Here is a 24,257-nt window from a genome sequence, read left to right on the forward strand (position 1 = left end):
CAGCTCACTCTCGTAAGCCGATGACGTGTACGAGAGGTTAACGCCCCTCTCGAGACTGTCAGCGAGCTCCATCTGGGAGCCCCATGAAGCGCGTCGCCGTTCTGCTTCCTCGGCACGAGCGGGACCCGATCCACGAGGACCAGATGCTGAACTCTCTTCCCTCGAGAAGAGAGCCGGACGAGAGTGGAGCGTTCTCATAGGAAAATGCTCACAATTTGCACAGGATGCTCCCTCAAGAGCATCCTGTGCGTGCTCTTCACCCAAACAGTACACACACATCTCATGAGTGTCACCCGGCGACAAATATCTTGGGCACGGGTCAACACATTTCACAAAATTTTTAGGACTTGCCTTAGATCTGTGTTTCATTTTCGCTGTAAGCAGACGTTTAAATCAGACAAAACAGTCCCTGAAGACGAAAAGGATATTGTCATGGTTTCAAGGCGCCCTTTTTATATATCCAGGTCGCACGCTTATCATTCAAGCTGATGATTCACGGCTGTTGATATTTGATTTCAGACACCTGTCACGCCTGAGGCATTCCCCATAACGTCGATGACGTATTGTCGAAGTTCCCTTCGAAAGGGAACTTAACGTTATAAGAGTCTTTACTGTCACTTTTGATTAATTTAATACAAAGCATTAATCTAAACCAAAAAAAACCGCATACTAACTGTGCTACGAACTGTACTAATCAAAAAACTTTGAACAGTTGTATAATTTAAAGGTATAGAATGTTGGTAATTAAACAGTTTCTGGTCCCCATTGGCTTCCATAGAATTGTTTTCCTCATACTATGGAAGTCAGTGTCTACCAACATTCTTCAAAACATCTTCTTTTGTGTTCAGCAGAAGAAGAAAATCAGGTTAAGAACAACATGTGGTACATGTAAATGATGACAAAAATTCATTGATTTAGAAATTAATTTATAGTAAATTACTTTATAGTTGATATTTCATGACAAGTCAAAGAACATGGTGCATACATGCATACTTAAAAATCATACTTCGTCAACAATTGAATTGTCAGTTAATTTATCACACTAAAAAAAATGCTCAGTGTTCAGCCCACCCATATGGCAAGTACTGGTCATTAGCAGTGATTTTTGTTTCTCTCTCTCTCTCTCTCTCTCTCTCTCTCTCTCTCTCTCTCTCTCTCTCTCTCTCTCTCTCTCTCTCTCTCTCTCTCTCTCTCTCTCTCTCTTGCTCTCTCAAGTCATGTCTAACAGCACAGCTTGTGCCCGCCAGCCTTTTAGCATTTGCACTATTGACTGTTGATCTTTTGTGATTTGGTTTAATCCACTGGAGTCGAGCGGCGTGCAGTGTGTGGCATGCATGAAGGGAATTGGGTGTCTCTCAGGCAGGACTTCAAATCTAAAACAGTGACTGCTGTGATATCTTCTTCACGTGTCACTGATATGAAACGCTTCACATAGGTAGCAACTCGTCGCACATCCTCCATTGGAAACAGTTGTGAGCTTCACGGGAAGAGCGCTAATGTGTGGAGTCTTTATTTATAGCACCTTTGACACGTTCAGGCATGTTAACAGAAAATAGATTTGTACGCTTCTTTTTTTTTTAACTGTATGATTCACAATTGATTGCAATAGACATTTGTGTTTTTAAGCTAACAACTCAGTGCTCTAATAAACACAAAAATACACAGCACATACTGTACATACAGTATATAATAAGAAAAGAATGTTATACTTTTCTATACCATTTAAACTGTGTAACGTATGTGTGTGTTTATATGTATTTACAGTTATTCAGTTTATAATATTAGTTCATTGTTTTCGTTTTCTTTGTACTAATGCAAGGCTTGTCATTCATGTTATGTATAATCTTAACGTTTTGGTCATCAAGTTGACTTGTATTTTTATAGAGTATTGAACTGAAATTATTAATTTTTATTGCATTTATTGAATAAGGTAATATACAAAGATAAATTGGTTGAATATTCTGCATAAAAAACTATATTATGTGATATTTTCTGTTACCGTGATATAGTGAGTAGTGAGTAATACTCTGATATAGAGATTTTCATCATACCCCACCCAAACAGTAATATTGTGAAATATTATTACAATTTCAAGTAACTGTTTTCCATTTGAATTTATAATTTATTTCCGTGATGCAAAGCTGAATTTTCAGCATCATTACTCCAGTCTTCAGTGTCACACACTGCTCAAGCAATGTTTCTTATTATAATCAATGTTGAAAACCATTGGGATGCTTATAATTTTTTTGGAAACTTTTTTAAGGATTCTTTGAATAATAGAAAGTTCAAAGGAGCAAAATATATTTGAAAAAGACATTTGTTTTAATGATGCAAATATATTTACTGTCACTTTTGATCATTTGAATGAATCTTTTCTTTACGGTTGTATAGTACAGGTACAGTATGGTATTGCATAGTATAGAAACGCATTAGGTTTTGACCTAAAGAAAGTGCTTTGTGATGCTCTCTAGATAGGTGGCTCACTTTGTTTTGAAAAATCTCTCTCTCTTTTGCTTGGTCATTCCTTCTGCTTTCTTCATTTTCTTTTTTCACCCATATTCCCCTAGACTTTCCTTTTTTCCCTTAAATACTGGGTCAGGCTACCCTTTCCTTATCCTCTCCTGCTCATTCCTCCTTTTAGCCTCCAACCATCCTACATCCTCTCATATACTCTTCTGTTCTCCACCTCATCCCCCTCATGTATGTGTGTGGGTTAAATGCATAAGAAGGAAAATGCCTAGGCTTGTAGAAGGAGAAGCCTAATGAAGAATGTATCGATTTCCTATAAGAAGGATTTAATCAAAGTCCCACGACACATCCACTGGGACAGAAGCCTCGCTACAGCACCAAATTACACTTCATACACCATCTATTTTTCAGCCACGGCGATAAATGGAGGTGCCGAGCAGATAGATGAGAGTCCCTCCAGCTCGTTCATCATACCCAAACTAGAGGAGGAAAGCAAAGTGATTGAGACGGGCAGCAACAACAGCCAATGATGAATAAACCGGGAGGAGTCGACGGGGCGGGAACAGCATTCACCATTGGACGAGAAAGCTTTAATTGAATTTGGGAAGAGAAGGTTATATGAATGAATGATTCATTTGATCTATAAAAAAATCTATGACATTATGTGCTGTGTTGTTGTTGCATAGAGCATTTATAGTTTATTAGACAGTAAAGATAATAATTCAATTGACTGAGCTGTTACTATGGACCATTATGCACTACAGTGGGGGAAAAGTTTACGAGCACAACAAATCTAATGTGGATTTACATCAGCAAAATACTGTTTGTCGGCAAATAAGGATTAGTGCTTGGATTTGAATATGCAAATTTGGTCCAAACACAAGCAAATTCTATATTTGTCTAATTAATACCATAAAACAATGTCCTCTAAGTGTGATTATCCCTGATTTTGTGAAAATGAAGAAAACAAATATTATTTCACAATTTAAGGTCTATAAAGGTCTAAAATTGGAGCAGAAAGTCTTAAGTGATGAATACTTCAAAAAAATCTTCCTCAGTATTTTAATGAAAATATTTAAACACCTTTAAATCAAAATACAATTACTTAATATGCGAACTGAAGAGAAACTGAACAAAATTTAAGGACTAAAATATACAGATAATTTAATCACCCTCATGTCATCCAAGATGTTCATGTCTTTCTTTCTTCAGTCGTTAAAAACTAATCGTTTTACTAGATAAGACCCTTATTTTTCAGATGGGATTGTTTAGAGCCCTTTGAAGCTGCATTGAAACTGTAATTTGGACTGTCATCCACTGATCCACATTGAAGTCCTACAACTTTTCTGAGCCTATATACTTATTTGTTCTTGTTTTAGAACAAATCAGTCTTGTTTGCTCTCATCACTTTTTTTTTGCAGTGTGATCAGAAAGCACAGTGAAGGTTATTTCTGTAAAAAGTAATGAAGAGATCTGTAACATCTGCATTATTTTCAAACTGTCAAGTGTTGATATGAAACATTTTCATTTAGAGACCATATTGATGTATTTGTTCCACTGGATTTGGTCCTTCAATTTTCTTTACTTGATCTTAGAAAGGTCTTAAATTTACCTTCATAAAACCTGCAGAAACCTGTACATATAAACAAATATTTTGTACATAATATGAAATCAATATGACCCTGTTTTTTATTGTATACAACTTGTCTTTTTAAACTTGCTGGAAAATTTTATAACTTGCATTGCCTCTGAATCATATTTTTATCTATGCACCAAGGCCGTGTATGCAATAATACATTTGTCAGTAATACATGATCAAATTAAAGCAATGCAATTAACAATATTAGCATATAATGATAGATCTGATAAAGAAACTGAAGATACATACAAATGGGAATGCTCTCAAAAATAAATGAAACCTTTTGCTTCCACATCCCACATAAAAAGTCTCTTCAATAAGGGTGTTTCAGTAGAGAAGGCCTTCACAATCCAAAATCACTTTGAGATTTGGCTGAATTCCGATTCATTCATTTCTTGCTTATGAATATGTCACATTACTGAAGAGAAATGAGTTGCAAATGCTGTTGGATTCAAAGTGTTTTTTAGTTATTAGAAGGTACATACATTTTAGACACATTTTCTCCCCTTTTCCTTATCAGGCTACAAATGAATGCCCTTTTATGTTTGTGTGTTAGTATCCTGCGCATGCTGGACTTGAAAGACCCCCGCTGGTAAAGTATGTTGTAAATAGTTGTACAATAGTTCATCTGCATAGCTGCTCCTTGATTGGAGTGGCTGCAGTGCAGTGCCACTCGGCCGAAAGAAGTGAGTCTAAATTGTTTTGCCCCAGAAACATTGACTAAATCAAACCGGTATTGTTGTTTGAATATGACACAGTGACAGAAAAACAGCAAATGTCTTCTTTTTGCCTCAAGAAGTATGGAAAAAACTAGATTTAAAGCTAGTCTTTTCTGAACGACTGATTGATGCATAAAATAATAAATGCGTTTGCACCACAATCCAAACAGAGGGCATGAACGTCTGATGCTATTGAAAAGCTGTCGACTTTTGATTACTTTTAATGTTTGTCACAACAAATTTAGGCTTTTTTTTTCTCTCTCACTCAGCAATTTGAGAGAAAACACTTCAGGTTGTGTGATTTTAAAATATCTACAAAGACAAACCAAACAACAGATGGTTTTATATAGGACAGCGTGCATTATTTATGATATTCTAGAATAATAAACACCTTTAGAAGAAAAAAAATGGGCAGCACAGCTTGTAGATAGTTTCTCAAAATGTGGATTTGTTTGTTGTAAACCATTCCTGCATCTCATTTGTGTCTTCTCTCTCACTCAACACTGGTTAGTCCCTCTGCGCTAATCCACACTTGAATTGTCACATCCTGACAAATGGTCCAACAGTCAACGCATGCTATATATAGCGGTCTGCTGGGTGGTCTTTAAAATGCTGCTTTTTTAGTCTCTCTGGCAGTAAAGTGGATAGCATGAGCTCGGGTGAATGTTACTGTAGCTTGTCAGATAGAATCGCTGTGCTGGTCTCATGTGTTCTAGTTAATAGATGTGTGTGCTGATGCAGTTGTCAGGTCAGTGCGTTCTGCTTGGGTCATCCTTGATTCTTTGACCTGATGTTTACTCTGAAGATTATGAGATGTCTGGTGAGTTCAACGGTTGCTCTGGACAGGTCCCTCTACTAAGTCCATTTACTAGCTTTAGCTTTATTATTAAATTATTGCATTATTTGAATGCATTGAAATAAATAAATACATTATCGTTCAAAAATTTGTGGTCAGTAAGATTTTTGAATTTTTCAAAGATGCACTAAATTGATCTGAAGGGACAGTAAAAACTTTTACATAGTAAAACAAATCTATTTCAGATATATGCTTTTCTTTTGAACTTTCTATTCATTAAAGAATCCTGAAAGAAAAAACAAAATGTATCATTAGCAGCAAATCAGCATATTAGAAAGATTTCTGAAGGATCATGTGACACTGAAGACTGGAGTAATGATGCTGAAAATTCAGCTTTGCATCACAGGAATAAATTACATTTTAAAATATCAAATAGAAAACATTTTAAACTGTGATAAAATGTAACAATATTACAGTTTTACTGTAATTTTTTTTGAAAGGGAGAAAGCACTTCCAATTTCCTTCTTTTAGTTGTTAATGACAAATGTTCTTGCATCCATCGCAAATATTTTGGTGCAACTTAGGTAGATGCAGAAATAATCACCAAAAAATAAATAAATAAATGCTCACCACTAATTCACAGACAACTGGAGAGATAAAAAGTGTGTTGGACTACCTGTTGTATTAATTAATACTCTGTTCTATTCAAGCAAAGGCAACTGTATTGATATTTAATTCTTTCCGATGGTTTAGATTTAAGAATTCTATGCATAATCGCCTGTCTAACACTGTTGCAAGCATATTTCTGTTTAAAAGTCAAACAAGTTTCAACGGATAGTCTCGCTCCAAATGACGTCACTGGCAGAGAGCCAGAGTATAAAAAAAATGCTTACAGCAGCTTTAAGTCTTATTCATGGACAATATATGCACTTTCATATCAGTTGAGTACGAAAGTGTCTGCCAAGACCTTCCTAAAATGTGGTTTGTAGACAATATGTTGAACACTAAAAAGTGCTTAAGTGCATTCACCATTGTAAACCACTAAACTTACAATATTTAAAGTTTGTAACTAGAGTTTTATCCTACAAGAAAATGGGCTTGCTTGTGCAAAAGTTGCCACTAAGTGTTTTGGGTGGTTGACAGGGCATTACTGTATGGTTGCTCTGGTATTCTCAGTGTTCACTAGGATGGCTACTTTCTGACTCAACTCCATAGCATATACCTTTATTCATTTGGCAGGTGCTTTTATCCAAAGTGATTCCCATTGCAAGCTTTAGGTTTTTTCAATGCATGCATTCCCTGGGAATTGAACCCATAACATTAGCATTGCTAGTGCCAAGCTACAGGAAGACACAAATGGTGCATGACAAATTATGCACTGAAGTTTAGCATTTTTCAAAGCCCCTAACCCTGATTATGAGTAATATTGTGTAATCTAGTAAGTGCCTTAGCAAGCATCACCAATTATAATACTCTGCTTTGTTACAAAAGCACAGATTTTCTTGTAAATAAAGCAAGCAAAACAGTCTCTATTCTTACTGAGACACAACGTTAGCATATTTATGACTATGCCGTGTCACTTTAAAATAAAAGGCTAAGATGCAACATGATTTCTTGTTGCTTTGGGCAATTTCGCCGTAGGCTAATTTGTTATGAATCCACAGAGTGAACATGAGGATAATGGAATTGGTCTTATTATGTACAGTTTGAAGCACTCCTCTTGTTATAAAACGCATATGCATGCGGAGCGAGAGGGGGAGGGAGTCTTTCGCAACATTAAATCTGCATTAACTCTGATAAAACCAAGGACCGGCCCAGGCAACTTGAATAAAAAGTGCCAGAGGGTCCAAATCTTCCCTGGCGTCTTAGTGATGGCATGCTCTCTAGTCTACAAAGGCCAATGAAGTGCTGCTGCTTTGTTGATTTAGTAGTGTTCAGCTGAGGATGGGGAAAGTCAGGCTTCCCAAAGGAACAGCCTGCGGAGTCCTAAAGCCCAATCATTTTATGATATATCTGGTTGGAGGAGCCAGAGCAAGACTTTATCAGCAATACCAGATGTAGCCTGGAGCCATTTAGAGCTGTCTCGGGGAAAAGGTCTTTTCTGTCTCTGGGCATACTTGGATGAGTTTATGTAAAATAGGAGTCTTTTTATTAATATTTTTGTATGTGCTTTGGTTTGATACAGTATACGTTTTGCACTTATCCATGGGGTGGTGAAAAGAGTCTGCTCTTGCCTTAGGAAGTCAAACAAATTTTTTTAAAGTCTTTTCTGTCCCTTTTTCTCTAGTTGACATCACTTTTACCTTCTTTGGTAGATGCCCTTTTTTGACTGTTTGTATATTGTCTCTTGTGACATGTTTGATGTGTGCCTTAAATAAAGAGATCATGAAAAAATCTGATAAAATCTAATAAACTTCTAAGTGCTCAACCCAATTTTTATATATATTAATTTCCGTTTTTTGGGATAAGAATCATTGCATGGATTTCTGAACATCAAGAAGTGTTGTTTTTTAACCATTAATTTAAATGATTCATTCAAAAATGCTGATTCTTTCAGGGATGAAACAAGTGGCTTCTTTCTGAGTGAGTCATTGAGCCGATTCATTCAAAAGCACCGATTCATTCAAGAACATGATTACGTGATTAGTCTCTGACTATTTGTGTTGTTGGAGCAAAAAAATAAACCAAGTAAATGGAAATATTGTCCCTAAAATGTAAGTCACCCGATATTAACTTAATTGTTTGTTGAACTGTTGTAAAAAAGCGACATGACTTTTGCAAAATCTGACTGATTGTCAGCACTCGCCATCATTGTGAAGTATTTTGTATATATGCATTTTTTATATATATATATATTTTGTTAAACTATTGAAGCGGGTCATATGCAAATAATGTTTTTTATGGTAATATACACTGTAAAAGTCCATAACATTCACTATCAGAGTGATATTACATAATTATCCATATATGAATTCAATTTCGTTTAAATATATAAAGCTTATCATATGCAAATAAAAATCAAATATATTTTTAAATAATAACACAGAGCTATACAAAGCACAACACTCCCCAGCAGTGTGATTATTGCATAATTACGAATATACTGTATACATAATAAATATAAATACATGTATATTTTTTCATATATAAAAGCATGCACAAATGTTAAGAAAATGTGTTTAAAATTAATACTATCTAATTATTAGTTATTTCAAATGACTGGAAGCTCTCTTGCACTGGCCATACTTGTTGAGTCTCTCCTTGTTTCATGATTTTCTTTCCTACACACTAACACCCAATTGCTCATCTATTGAAAGAAGAAACCCTATTGCACAAAGGAGACAGAGGTGTTTCCTTCTACCTGCTTTTTTATGACTAATCAAAGTGCACTTGACATATAGGTGCCTGTAGCTTAAAGGACACATAAACAAATATAACCAAAAAACTGTACATATACAGACGAAACATAGCTGGTGCCTGCCATTAGAAGCATATTTCCCAGCCAGGCAGCACATGCAAGCACAGCACAGATCCAATAACTCAAAGCAGAGATGAAAAATAATCAATACAGTCATCCGTTCTGCAGCAGCCCCCAAGTCCCTTGTCATACAGCTCACAGTGAAGTATGACACCCAGTGACCTTCATGCATCTGTGGGCACCCCGTGTTTTTTTTCCTCGGCTAATTATTCTGTGGATTCAGACACCACTGGTAATAAGCAAGACATCAGACGCTGACGGGAAATTAACAAAGTGAGATAGAAAGAAGGAAAAGGATGGGATGAGAAGGGACCTCATCATTACAAGCACACTCGTTTATTCTGCGTTCTCTTTTATCTCTGGCAACACCTGCCCTCAGAGTTGAGAAAAAAGAAAATAGAGAATTTGGAGCGGATGCATGCCTGTTTTTTTTTTTTTTTTTTTTTTTTGGAGGGAGTAGAGATATAAATTTGACACAGGCAGCCACCAACTGTGCGTATATTCCTCAGCCGCTGTGTTGTCTGACTTAAAGGGATAGTTCATCTAAAAATGAAAATTCTGTCAGCCCTGTGCTGTTGCAAACCCATTTGGCTTTCTCTACTTTCTGAAACACAAAAGAAGACATTTTGAATAATGTTTAGGCCATTGTGTTTAGTATAATGAGGCTGTCAAGCTCTAAAATCACAATAACATACTGCTAAAATATATATATATATTTTTTTAAAAGTGGTCCTTATGTCTATTTTCCAAGCCGTATAATAGATGTGTGTGAGGAAGAAACCAAAAAGGTCAACGGGTTATAGACTACTATATGATGTCTTTAGTGTTTTTACATCCTTTTTTGAAGCTTAATTGTGAAGCATTTCCTTCTGTTCATTCATTGCAACTACATGTTTTTTTTAACAGTAATGTCAGATCTTAACTATAAATACCTCTCTGTGTGCAAGGTTATGAATGTTTTTGAATTTTTAACCTGCATATCCCATGAATGTTTAAAAAATACAAAATATAATTTTAAAATACAAGATCTTTCAGTAGTCATTCTAATATGCTTATTTGCTTCTCAAGAAATCCTATTTCTTATTATTAACAAACAGTTGCAATTCATTGTAATTAAATACAATAATTAAGCAGCATAATACTTTTATGTAAACTGTAATCTATTTTTTCACGTTTCTTTGATGAATAGATAGTTCAAAATAAAAGCATTTATTTGAGTGAAATCTCTTTTGTACCATTAGAAATATTTTTACTTTTGGTCTATTTAATGCATCTTCTCTGAATAAAAGTATTAATAAACAAACATAAAAAATACTGACCATGAACATTTGAACATTAGTGCGTATTTGTTGTGATAATTTAGCTGCAGAACAATCTATTTTTCACAATCAGCCTGATTTGCTAAATTGCATTTGCAGAGTTTAATTGTGATCTGTGGGTCGAGGTGTAAGCTTTCCCTCTGAGACCCAGTGACTGATACTGGCAGTGACACACTGAGCATAACGAGGTGCACTGGTTGCCAGTATTGAGGTGCACAACAGAGAGGTGAGAGCTACGCTTGAGGGACATTCACCAATCAAGCAGTGGTCTGCGCTTTACTCCCTGCAGTAATAACTGTGACACAGTGCTGCACAACACTGCGGTGCCAGCAAGTGCGCCCTTGGGCTTCAGACAGGAAGAGGAAGAAGGCAAGCCAATATGTACAATGTATGCCAGTTTCCCTCTGAAACTCATCTATACAGTCTATAACAATCACGGCACCAACTTTGTTTGTACCAACACAAACTGGTTTAGTTATTTATGTATTCATCTATTTTGTGCATTTATGGAATATTGTTTTCATTATTTTTAAAATAAAATATGATACACTGCATAATGAGTTTTTTAGGTGAGAATGTAGTTGTTTAGAATCCAAATATGCAGTTTGTTAAGAAAGATAACGTCTATTTTAAAATTTCCTTTGACGTTTTCGAAGATGTGAGCTCCAGGGCATCAGCACATGAACCCGCCGAGAGCAGCCTTACTTCATCCAGATCTTCTGGAATTTGCTGCTGGCTCTGATGTCTCTATAGTGGTTAAACATGAGATATAATTCATCTTTGGTCTCATTAATATATTATTTGTTCTAGACTAGAGCAATGGATTTAGCTGAGGTCATCACTTTATACACTTCCTTTGTACTTTTGACTGAATTGCCTAGCAACAACATGATGGTTGTTGTTGATGATTATTAAATATTATTATAAACAAAAAAAGGTATATAAATAATAGTAGTATTTAATAATAGTATTTAGTATAAAGAATTGGTGTAAGCTCATAATGGTCATTTTATTTACATGTTTTTCTAAGCGAGTCAGGAGTAAAAACTTTCATATTAAAAGAGACTGAAGCAAGGATGTAAGCAAGGAAGTTTTTACTTTTAACAACAGCTTGTAAGATGCAGCCAACAAATGCACTGAGCAGCGCTGTCATCGGAAATCACTCTTAACAGATGAAAGGATAGTATGACAAAGATATCACTTTCCTCAGCAAACATTCAAACTAATGTTTTATTGTGAATATGAGATTGAGCTGAAGAATGAATTCTGTATCAGACGTACTGTAAGTAAACACACTCGCTCAGTCCATTTCTCTCATTATACTCTACTCCACATAATACAGTGAGCTTTTAATACAGTAATACAATAAGCTTTTAATGAAGCAGCTCTTTTCCTTTGTAACTAGTTCTAAAGTGACATTTTCGAATGAGTCACAGAGGCTTGGGCTCAGCTCTGAAACTGTGAAACTGAGATTTGAATATGTGGCTGAACGAAGTAACTGAAGTAACTTTTTCCTTTGTCCCTTTTATTTACACACTTGTGCCATTGAACTGTTGTATAAACGCAGTATCCCACTCATAACCCTTGTGTAGGGTTGGGTTTTGAAAACTGGTTCCATTTTAGAACATGGTATTTGAAAAGATGCATGCATTTTGATTCTTCTTAACAATTCCTGCGTTTCCATTTTATTGTGATTTAAAACAATTTAAGTGCAGGAACGAAAAGAACTTGCACTCTGTTTCCATGAATTGCAGATGTCTGAAGCGTAAGCGTGAGCACAGAAAACAGTGGTCTCTGTGTGGGTTCCCGGTTTGTGTCCATTCAGTTGTATTTATTTATGCCATTGCTAATTAATTAGTTTGTTCCTATTTTATAACTGACTGTTTACTTGTCTTTATCAATTTGCAATTTGACATTTTTATATTAGTATAGTTGTTTTTGCTGTGGTATTGTTGTTAAAAGCATAGGCAAAAGTTCCTCTTGTAGGCCTAAGTGCTCTGTAGGCTTCTGATTTTTACTCATGTTATTCAGCTGCAACATAATGCTTCGTAAGCAGACACAGAATAAATGTTTGACATCTATGTGTTTGACTTCATTTTTTTATCTTATTGGAATCAAATCGATTAGCAGAATCGGAATTGGGCATTGATAAATTTCAAATGATACCCAACCCTACTTGTCTGGCACTGCTATTCTAGTGATATTGCTTATAAATAATTGCACAATTAAAATTTTGGGGTGAACTATCCATTTTAGTTTAATTTTGTGTAATTTTGTGGTTTTCATGAAATTTTGAAGCATTATCTAAAGGATGATGCTTTGCAAACATAACCCTTTATGACGCTTATGATGCTTTTGTAATACACAGCCCAGTAAATTCCTCAAAATCTCTTTTTGTGCTCTACAGACGAAAGCTTGTACAGATTTGTGGTTTATTCCATTAACAATCAAATGCCAAAGAAATCTCTTTATATTCCTGCTCGAACTACAATTGTGCACACCGCACCAGGTACAAAGCTTCTGTTTGAGGAGCTGATTGGATGATGTATTGATGCTTTCCTCAATGCTCAGACTCTGATTTAGTTCCCTTGGGCAACAGTGGAGAAACCTAATTCCCTGGCTGCTGTTTCCAAACAGAATTTGATGCTGTTTGATCCCAACAGAGGGCTAGCAACATCGTAGGGAAGGGTAGCAGTTTGGTGCTTGTTCCAGTAACATCTGTGGTTTGTATGTGCAGTGGGGGGGACAGGTGCTCTCATTTCTAATGAGCTATTAAGTGACCCCCAAACACATTTGCCTGTCTGTAAAATACCATTACTGACAGGAATGATTTTGGCACAAGCTCAAATAGAATGTAAATTATCCCCAACAACCAAGTGCAGTACTCACTGCTGTGCGTGTGTGTGTAGTTGTGTGTGTGTGTGCTCTTGTTTTTGTGACATATCAACTCTGTATAATGACATGGGTATGACACAGGTATTACAAGGAGAGGGTGACTTATGAGGAAATAACTTATGTCCCCTTTTTCAAAACGCTTATAAATCATACAGAACTTTTCTGAGATTTAAAAAATGCACAAAGTTTCCTGTGAGGGTTAGGTTTAGGTGTAGGGTTGATGAAGGGCGATAGAATATACCGTTTGAACAGTATAAAAAACATTACACCTATGGGATGTCCCCCCACATGGGATGTGGCACACCTCTTCACCAAGGTGTGTGTGTGTGTGTGTGTGTGTGTGTGTGTGTGTGTGTGTGTGTGTGTGTGTTCGTGCGTGCGTGCGTGCGTGTGTGTGTGTGTGTGTGTGTGTGTGTGTTTGAGAGAGAAAGAGAGAGAGAGAGTTCAAGCACATGACTTTATAAATCAAACAGAATTCAATTTGTACAGCATTATGTGTTGATCAAGGGTATATATATAATACGCTCTTCGTGTTTTAACTTTAATAGACTCATGAATGTGCCTTTTCATATAACTCATGTTTATATGCTCTTATATATTATATTATATTATATTATATTATATTATATTATATTATATTATATTATATTATATTATATTATATTATATTATATTATATTATATTATATTATATTTAGGGGTGTAACGGTTCACAAAATTCACGGTTCGGTTCGATACGATACACTGGTGTCACGGTTTGGTTCGGTACGGTTCGGTACGTTTTAGATACAGCAAAAAGAAAAAATTGGCAGATAAATTTCCTTGATTTTTAAAAAATGTTTTATTTATTAAAACTATCAAAGTATGTTTTTTTTGTTTTTTTTACATTGAACAATGATGGAGCTATTCTTTACCCATCTTCTATGGTGTTTTCTTAGCAGCATACTGTATAAAACAAAAACAGCTCCTTATAAAAAAAAATGAAAATGTTATATTATTGTAGTAGTTATGAACAAATACAAAGATGTAACTTTTTATATGGAACTCTATAACTCTTTATATTGAGTGTGTTTTTACTCAATTGGTTCGCTATAGGGCTTATGTTTTTTGGAACAAAGCAGGAATTACGGTCTGTCTGAAATGGGCTCGTGAAGGAATATTGTAACGGGGCTCAATTACATTAAGCATGTTCTTAAAACCTATGTTTTCCACTACAGAGTAAGGCGCTCGCTCACTCAGTATGCGCTGAAGGCTCGTTGCAAAATGACTAATGCGTTTAACAGACCAGAAATAGAAGATCCTCCAATAACCAACAGGTCTGGTGTTTGGGTGCACTTTGGATTCCCTGTAAGCTATAATAGATATGAATGATAGAATGAATGGTAAATAGTAAGGTCTCATATCCGCAGCTATAAGGTAAATGTAGCCTACCAATCGCCGTGGTGATGTCTTTTGCCCTGTTTGAATCCGTTGGAAATGTCTGTCTAAATGCTGCGGGGATAGTTTGTTGCGTGTATGTTTCGCCTTTTTTTCGTCTTTTCCCAGATACTGACACACTAAGGTGATGTCGGCGTAAATGAGTTGACATGTTTCAAGTATTAACACTGGTGTTTTTTTTTTTTTTGTATTCCCGCTGGTGTACCCTAGATGCGACATGTCGTTGTTGTTTTTTTTATCCACCACTCTCTTGCCATCACCATTATAGCTTACAGGGAATCCAAAGTGACCTGTTGGTTATTGGAGGATCTTCTATTTCTGGTCTGTTAAACGCATTGGCCATTTTGCAACGAGCCTTCAGCGTGTATTACTGAGTGAGCGAGCGCCTGACTGAGTACCCTAACATAAACATATAAGTTGGTGTTTTTTTCTTCTTCGGGGGTGTCAGGGGCATTGCCTGTTACGTCGTTTGGGTTATTGGGCTACCTTGTTGAACGCATATCATTATATTTCACAATTTTTTTTATTTTCCAAATATAATTAATTAGTCCAACGAACGGTTCAATACGAATACGCGTATCGTTACACCCCTAATTATATTATATTATATTATATTATATTATATTATATTATATTATATTATATTATATTATATTATATTATATTATATTATATTATATTATATTATATTATATTATATTATATTTAGGGCTGGCCAAGTTATTAACGCATTAATTGATTAACGCCAATAATTATTAAGGAAGTATCCGATAGCACGTGAAGACAGCAGAGAAGCGCTTGCTCAGCACAATGGAGTGCATTGTTTTGTAACTTTGTGGTTTATTATTCTGAGTCATATGGGACGCGGCCCTCTCACAATATATTGCTTTACAAATCTATCTCTTTTGTCATTCAGAAATATTCACGCAATCATGCAGCACGTGAGATCTGCGCTCCGGCTCGATTAGCGCTCACACTCACTAATCTATATATAACTTAACCGCGCTCTGGCACACCTCTTCCAACCGAGCCTGGGACTGCTAAACGAAGCGATCACACTAGTAAAAAAAACAGGCTCTGGGGGTTAAGATTGCCTAGTGTGAGCACACCCTAATTATTCTCCTGCATCCCACACACACGAGTCTTATTAAGTGTTGTCCCGCGCTGCACACAGCTGCATTGGGTCCCGCGATCGTGCAGGTCTCTAATAGGAAGATGCCTGTTATAGTTATGATCAAGAGCATAACTTGTTTTTCTATAACAAACTATAACATATTTTTTATAAAAATGTTAATGTCCTGGCAGTGACAAATAGCTTATTTTATATTTAATTTAAATATAATTTAATTATATAAATGTTATAAGTTAAGATTTACAAGAACAATTTTAACTGCTAGCCTACTAGGAATACTGCTGTAAAAAAGCACCTTATTTGTTTAAAGTGTTTGTAAACCAAATGTTATTGCACTTTTGTTCACATAGCAGTACTTCTAAATGAAAAAAGTGCAAAGTACACTACTTTTGAATACATTATTAGTTTTGTGCATAATGCGATTAATTGCGATTAAACACAGACAATAATGCAATTAATCATGATTTAAAAAATGTAATCATTGCTCATCACTAATTATATTATATTATATTATTGTCTTACAAATAATGAAATTCTAAACAAATAATGTACATTATATGTGTTGTAAGAAATATATTTTTAATATGTTCAGAAGACTGCTGCTAATACCTTAATGCAAATTAGTAATTTATTAAGTAAATTATTAATTTATTATTGCTTAAGTATTACAATAAATGCAAAATTTGAGTGTTTTTTAAATACATGTGTTATGATGAATATATTTGTAATATATTTAGAAGACTAAATATCTAAATGCAAATTATTAAATTATTGGTAAGAATTTTGGTAACTTAATCATTTAAAATAAATATATATAAATTAAAATTTGAATTGAAAAATATAACCGTGTATAAAAATATATGACTTATCTGGGAGTGTATTATTTATTTTCAAGGTGATTTATACTTACCAAAACATATATTATTTACATGATATTGACATTATATTCAACAGAAAATGTATTTTATAAAAATATTATACATTTCATTATATATTATATTAATATAATATTAATACATATTTATATTGATAAAATAAATAAAATTTACAATAGTAATAAAAATAAACATGCAATTAAAAATGCATTGTCTTTCTAATACATTTAACTGTATATTAATTTACGTGTAACCAGTTATTAAAACATCTAAGCATGTTAACAATGTTTTTCAAAATGCAGGTTTTCCATAATACATTTTTTACAGTGTAGACAGTATCCCTTGATTTACTTTCAGATGCACCTTTACAACAAGCCTTACAGTAGATTAACCATCACATTACATTGTAATTTCACATCTCAGTTCTTTAAGAATGTGTTCTGGGTGAATGAAGTACTCCTGTGAGCACATGATCAGTATGCTGAAAGTGCTGAGAGTTCAGTTTAAGATGCAAACCTCCAGCACACTTTAACCTGGACTGTTACTACAAAATCTAAAACAGGTTTCAGGTCAGCAGTAAAGGCAGATGAACATTCAGCCCCCGGATATTTTAATAACCTGGCATTAGTGTGTTGTGCAATGCAAGCAGCTGCTTCTGGGAAACTTGTGTGGTGGGACAGTGCTGCCAAATTTCTGGAGAGTCAAACGTTTGCGTGCCAGAGTCACATTCTCACCCCACAACGCGGCCTGAGCGAGAGAGGTGTGTGTGTGTGTGTGTGTGTGTGTGTGTGTGTGTGTGAGAGAGAGAGAGAGAGCTTGGTGTATCTATCCCTGACGAATCGTGCTGCTGTTTGGCCTGGACTCTATCCATTCCAATCTCTGCTCTTTTAATTTCATCAATTAAACTGTTAAAAAACAGTTCCCTCTGCTCACCACATTACTGCTAATTAAATATGCCAGCTTTTCTTGTTTTTAGAGATGCCTTAGCCAATGATGTATTTGCCAATTATTTATCAAATCTATGAGCATGAAAAATGCTGATTATTAATTATCAATAATAATTTACGATACAATTAATAACTCCAAAAAATCAATATAAAAATAGTTAAAATAATAATAATTAATGTTGTTTTATTAGTAATTTATGAGGTACATGTATTGCATTAAAGGAACTATAATGTTTTATCTGCTCATAGTCTAATGAATAAACACAATATGTGTATGAAATGTATGTGATATATTGTTCACATTAAATCACCAAAACAAGTTTATAAATATTTGATAAGAGGTAGTATTTTATGTTATGTTGCAAGTGACAATCTGAAAAAAAACAGTATATAATAATCAATTTCACAAACAATTATAAAGAAACAGCAGAATTAAACAAGAAATGTTGAAGTAGAAAAAGTATACTAGTATTTAGTATTGTCTCGTAAAACTTACTCCAGTAATGTTTAATTTTCAAAAAAAGAATAGCCTATATATATATATAGTTTATTTTTTCTAGTGGAGTGATCAGCACAGTTTGTAGAGTAGAAGAAACAAGACAGCAAAATATTTCATTATCAAGTATATATTTAATAAAAATTATGCAAAATTCAGTTTCATGGCTGGTACATTTTCTTAATTCACTCAGAAAGTTTAATTTACATCATGGCTGTGTCTTAGGTATACATCATAAAACAAACTGGGCCGAGTTTCCCGATAATCTTAGCGCTTAAGAGCGTATTCTACGAGTAATTTTACGATCGTTCATTATTGTTTTACATGTGTTTCCCAAATATGCACTTAAAGCAATCGCACATAGCTACTTAGGAGTCCCTATCCGTTTGTCAAGTGCTGAAATGTCACCTTATAGAATGGCTCATAATTGTAGTACACGATCATTTATTGAAATGTTAACCTAATGCTGCGTTCCAGACAACTTGGATATATACTTTGATGCAATATTATATTATACTTTACATTATAATATACTTTATATACAGTATAAATATAGAGGGAGAGAGAGAGAGAGAGAGAGAGACGTTATCTCCAGGTCCAATACATTGTGTACTTCAGCAAGTCTTTGACAGATTTTTTCCCCTCAGTCTTTGATGCATATTTCCTACATTAATTCTTATCATTTAGGTCATTTCATTTAGATGTGTATTTAGATTTTTTTCTGCCCTTTTTAATTATTTCATTTATAAATTAATAAAAAATTACTTTCTTTATTACTAAAGAAAATGAGTAATAAAGTATACAATGAAGCACAATCAAATCCTTAAATTAATCAAATTATAATCACATTGCACAGGTGCTACTTAAGTTAAGGTGCTTTTGGGAAACAGACCGTAATTTTAAGATCAGTCGTACAATAGTTTTTACAGAACTTCTTAGGCTTACGAAGCTTTTGGGAAATGCAACCCAGATTGATCTGTGAAAGAGTTTTGTTGTAGAAATATGTTTTTAAGTTACCTTAACTTCTGAAGTCTGTAATGCGTGTGTGTGTGTTTTACATTAACATTCATTTTTAAACGTAATATTCACAATCACAATTATACTGTATTTTCCACAAATTTTAAATGGTGGGATTTATTGTTTAGAAGTGCAGATACAATATTGAAAATTTTATGTTTTGATGAATTCTAAAATAATATTTATACTAGCGCTCAAAAGTTGGGGTCAGTAAGATTTATTTTAAGACATGAATTATTTTATTCAGCAAGGCTGCATTAAATTGATCAAAAGTGACAATACATTTATAATGTGAAGCACTACAATAAAAATATATATTTCAGTAGTTATTTACATTTTTAAAAAATAATATTCAAACTGTTTAAAGTTATTTTAATAAATCGAATAATATTTCATTTAGTGTTTTTCCTGTATTTTTGGTTTTACTTAACCCAAACTTTTGAAAGCTGTAAATTATGATAATATTATGTATTTATTTAAATGTGTATTTGTGTATAAAGAAAAATAAATAAATCAATTGAAAAAAAGACAAAGTACCCTATATTTTTTTTTGTTTTGTTTTATCTGACAAAAATGTCCAAATTAGTGCATCCTCGTTTTTCTTTTTGGGTCTCACTTTGATTAAACTCATGCAAAATAATACGCTTGAATGGGTTAATTGTGTGAATGACATAATGAGGAAAAATGGGAGCACCAAAACCCACAGCTCATTAAGTTAGCCGGAGGTAGTGTGAGTCTTTCAACCGCATGAATGCTTTCTGTCAGGATGCCGTCCAACATGGTGTGATGTAGGAATCCACTCCAGTATTTTCCCTGTCTAATCGATCATTTAATTACAATCCACGATCCCTAAACCTTCTGACGCTTTCAACAACCAAACTCTTTAGAAACTATTTAACAGGTGTTAATGGGCCTCACGGAGGCAGGACTTTAAAGGCGAGTCCGAACAAAGCAGCAAATTGGCTAGTTATTTCTGCAAGCAGGATGATAGCATGCTGTTCAAAAGCTTTTATTGCCTAAGTCCTTATAACAAAGAGGAAAGAAAGACAGCACATGCTTCAAAGACTTGTACAATCCCCAGCAATGTGAGATGTACAGAGTCGCCAGTAATTAGAGGAGAAACTTCTCTTTTGCACTAAATGACCTTCCTGTTTGCTTGCTCTGTGAAAATGTTGTGTGATTAGCAGAATGTCAGAGGGGAGCTGTGGTCTGAACAGCCCTCACCGTAGACCTGATTCCGTCATACCTGGGACACAGTCATTTGACCCTGACAGACTTCACTTTCTCCTGATTTCACGTTTGGCGGCTGCTAATGAGAAACAGCGATGGGCCACTTCTGCAGCAGTCAGAAGCGTCACTTAACCTCCACATTTTTTTCTATCCCCATAATAAGGTCCAAATACTCTTATCTCATGTCGTTTCACCATAAAATATATGAGAAGCAAAGCAGAGACTTCTTTTAAGAAAATTATTGATTGGAGGTTGATCTTTTGAAATGCAGTCTAATTTACCTCTTAATGTAATTTTTTATGTAACTCATCCATTGATTGGATTGTGAATAGTAGGTGGGTGTCATACTAAACATTTATGTGGATCGAATCACTCAGAATTCATATTCATATTGAGATCATTTTGAGATCTCTGACTTTTGGTTGTAGACTTTGGTTGTTAAGACCTCGTCTGAACTTCTAGAGGAGCCTCTAGAGGGATAGTTCACCCAAAAATGAAATTTTATGTTATTATTTAATCTCCCTCATGTTGATCCAAACCTGTAGGTGTTTCTTTCTTCAGCTGTAAAACGGTAGCCATTGACTTCCATAGTATGGAAAAAAGCACTGTGGAAGTCAATGGCTACCGTCAATGGTTTGGTTACCAACATTTTTTCAGAATATCTTCATTTGTGCTCAGAAGAGATAAAAAGCTCATACAGGTTTAGAACGACATAAGGGTGAGTAAATAATGACAGAAATTCGAGCTATCCCTTTAAGAAAATTCTCACTTTCCTCTCAGCTGAATCCCATTACAGTCTAAGAGAAACAACTGAAATACTATAGTGATCTCATGTGTGATTGTTCTTTCTTACGGCCTGTCATTAACACTTTGATCAGTGCGCTAATTACAGTTCTGTCTGATTTTACTGCGTAGGGTGTAGCCGGTCTTGCCCGTGAGAAATGGCGTACATCAGACGTGTTGTGCTGGTGTCAGGAGGGCTTTGATCACTTATTCATTAATTAGGCGATATATAGTTCAGGGCGTGTCCGTGTTCAGGATGATTCATAGGCTAATGTTTGCTCAAGGGCAAAATCAGCACCTTTCAAACCAGGGGGGTAGCCAGAATTTTTTTTTTGGGGTGTCCCATCTTAAAATGAGGGGGCAACTCATTATATACACATACACATACATACATACATATATATATATATACACTATATATCTAAACACCTTTAAATAAAAACAGCTTAACACCTGTTCACATTTAAAACAGCATATTTACTTCACCATTTCAGCAGAACAGTCATAACAGCCCATATAGCTCGGTGATTATTACCTTTTACATGAGTTTAACCATACATCGTAGAATCTATGAGGGCAATTATTAAATGATGTCATCATACTCAGTCCAGAAAATAGACCAATTTACGTTCGAAAAACAGCAGAATATATACAGCATAAGCAAATATATATACCTCATAAAATCACAGCATTTTTACTTCACTGTTTCAGCAGCATAACAGCATACAACATAGCTAAGCGGCTATAATTCAAACCATGGGATTAACTTTTACATGACAAAGCGGAGTCTACGAGGGCGATTATTATTGAACTATAATCAAGCCATGTGAACTCATTGTAGCATTTTGGGGAAAAGCAACGATTCTTTCCGGCAAACTCAGTGTAAGTAAATGCGGTCATCACTGGTTTTGAATGCGGTTCATCAATTGCAGACAAATTGGGCATTATGCTGATCTGTGTCGTGGAAGTCTTACCGCTACACTCCTGTGATGAAATAGTCGTTTCTGTGTCCTGAGAAGCCTCAGGTGCCACTTCACTCGCTGTCGAAGAGCTTTTTTGAAAAAGCGTAATATTGTACTTTGCGTGACAGCTGCCATTGTCACCGAATATTAAAGGGTTAGTTCACCCAGATAGCAAAATTATGTAATTAATAACTTACCCTCATGTTGTTTCAAACCCGTAAAACCTCCGTTTATCTTTGGAACACAGTTTAAGATATTTTAGATTTAGTCCGAGAGCTCTCAGTCCCTCCATTGAAGCTGTGTGTACGGTATACTGTCCATGTCCAGAAAGGTAAGAAAAACATCATCAAAGTAGTCCATGTGCCATCAGAGGGTCAGTTAGAATTTTTTGAAGCATCGAAAATACATTTTGGTCCAAAAATAGCAAAAACGACAACTTTATTCAGCATTGTCTTCTCTTCCGTGTCTGTTGTGAGAGAGAGTTCAAAACAAAGCAGTCTGGATATCTGGTTCGCGAACGAATCATTCAGTTCACCAAATCGAACTGAATCGTTTTAAACGGTTCCAAAGATAAACGGAGGTCTTACGGGTTTGAAACAACATGAGGATAAGTTATTAATTACATAATTTTGCTATCTGGGTGAATTAACCTTTTAATGAACTCTCAAGGGAAGATGACGGCGTCAGTTACGCACAACACGTGACATAGGCTAAATCAAATCAAGTTTGAAAACAGATGCTTTACCGTGCAGCATTTGTCAATCTATCAATCAGACTTACAAACCAACATTTTCTTATTTTATTTTAAGCAATCGGAAATCTGAGGGGCCCCAGGCCCCCTCGTGGCTACGCCACTGTTTCAAACCCAAGATACTGGATTGTCTGGCTTGGAAAGTAATTATATTACCTGACAGAGGATTTAAAAAATACATTTTAGAGGATTGTTTAATTTATTATTAATAATAATAATTAATATTAATATTAATAATATATATTAATATTTTTTATAGAATTTCAAATAATATGTACTAATTAATATGGCTTATTGTTATAATATTGTTATTAATAATAATAAAACTATATATATATATATATATATATATATATATATATATATATATATTGATTGTTCATATAAATAATTTACCAGAATATTAATAATTTATATTACGTTTAATATTCATTAATATTACATATAAATAATTATTTTATTTTAATTTTAAGATTGTGTTAATAATAAATACTAATACACACAATTGTATTACTAATAATAATTATTAATAATAATGAATCATAATATGTATTTATTATTATTTGAATTTGTTGAAAATGAACAGTTTATCATTTTATTGTGTTAAAAATGTACTATTCATATGTTGTATATATTTTATACAATTAATAGAAGTTTAATCACAAAAGTAACTGTAACTGCTTGTGTCTTGTTTTAAGTAATCTTTTTTAAGAAATCTATGCTGTTGATCTGTTTCGTTTAGGAATATGCTTTGTTCATTTCACAGTATCAAGAATGTAACTAATTATACAGCGATTGGCCTAAATTTATGTAATTTGTTTCTTCTCCAGATTGTTGTTCACATTTGACCCAAGATGTCGCTGAAAGTCCAGACGAGCAACATTACCAACAAAAATGACCCCAAATCTATCAACTCACGCGTGTTTATCGGTAACCTGAACACAGCGGTGGTGAAGAAGAGCGACGTTGAGACGATCTTCTCCAAATACGGCCGTGTGTTGGGCTGCTCGGTTCACAAAGGCTACGCCTTCGTTCAGTACGCTAATGAGAGGCACGCTCGTGGAGCTGTCATTGGAGAAAATGGACGTGTACTTGCTGGACAGACCCTCGGTGAGTTGGACAATAATATGAATTGTGTATATGTGTTATCACAGGCTGGTGTTATATATCACGTATCATCTCTCCAAGGTTAAATAGAGTGCACAACACTTGCTGTAGGAGCGAACTGACTTTTTAATCACCCTGTAGAGTGTTTGGTTTGTATGTTCTATGACTGCTGCCAAGAGCGAGCCCCATGACACTGAAGCAGTTA

General features: G+C 34.7%; 1 protein-coding gene across 3 annotated transcripts in view; it reads left to right on the plus strand.

The window, feature by feature from the left end:
• Positions 1-24,257, plus strand: part of LOC132160811 (RNA-binding protein Raly-like) — an 84,775-nt gene that overhangs the window by 45,660 nt on the left and 14,858 nt on the right. For 2 of the 3 annotated variants that reach the window (XM_059570511.1, XM_059570513.1), the window contains exon 3: positions 23,776-24,055. In XM_059570511.1, the coding sequence (XP_059426494.1) occupies positions 23,800-24,055 (256 nt within the window). In that variant the 5' untranslated portion in view covers positions 23,776-23,799. Of the gene's footprint in view, positions 1-2,880; positions 3,083-23,775; positions 24,056-24,257 lie in introns of all 3 variants that reach the window. The other variant, XM_059570512.1, reaches the window with a different exon arrangement.

This window comes from Carassius carassius, chromosome 17 (genome assembly GCF_963082965.1).
Source record: "Carassius carassius chromosome 17, fCarCar2.1, whole genome shotgun sequence".
NCBI lineage: Eukaryota > Metazoa > Chordata > Actinopteri > Cypriniformes > Cyprinidae > Carassius > Carassius carassius.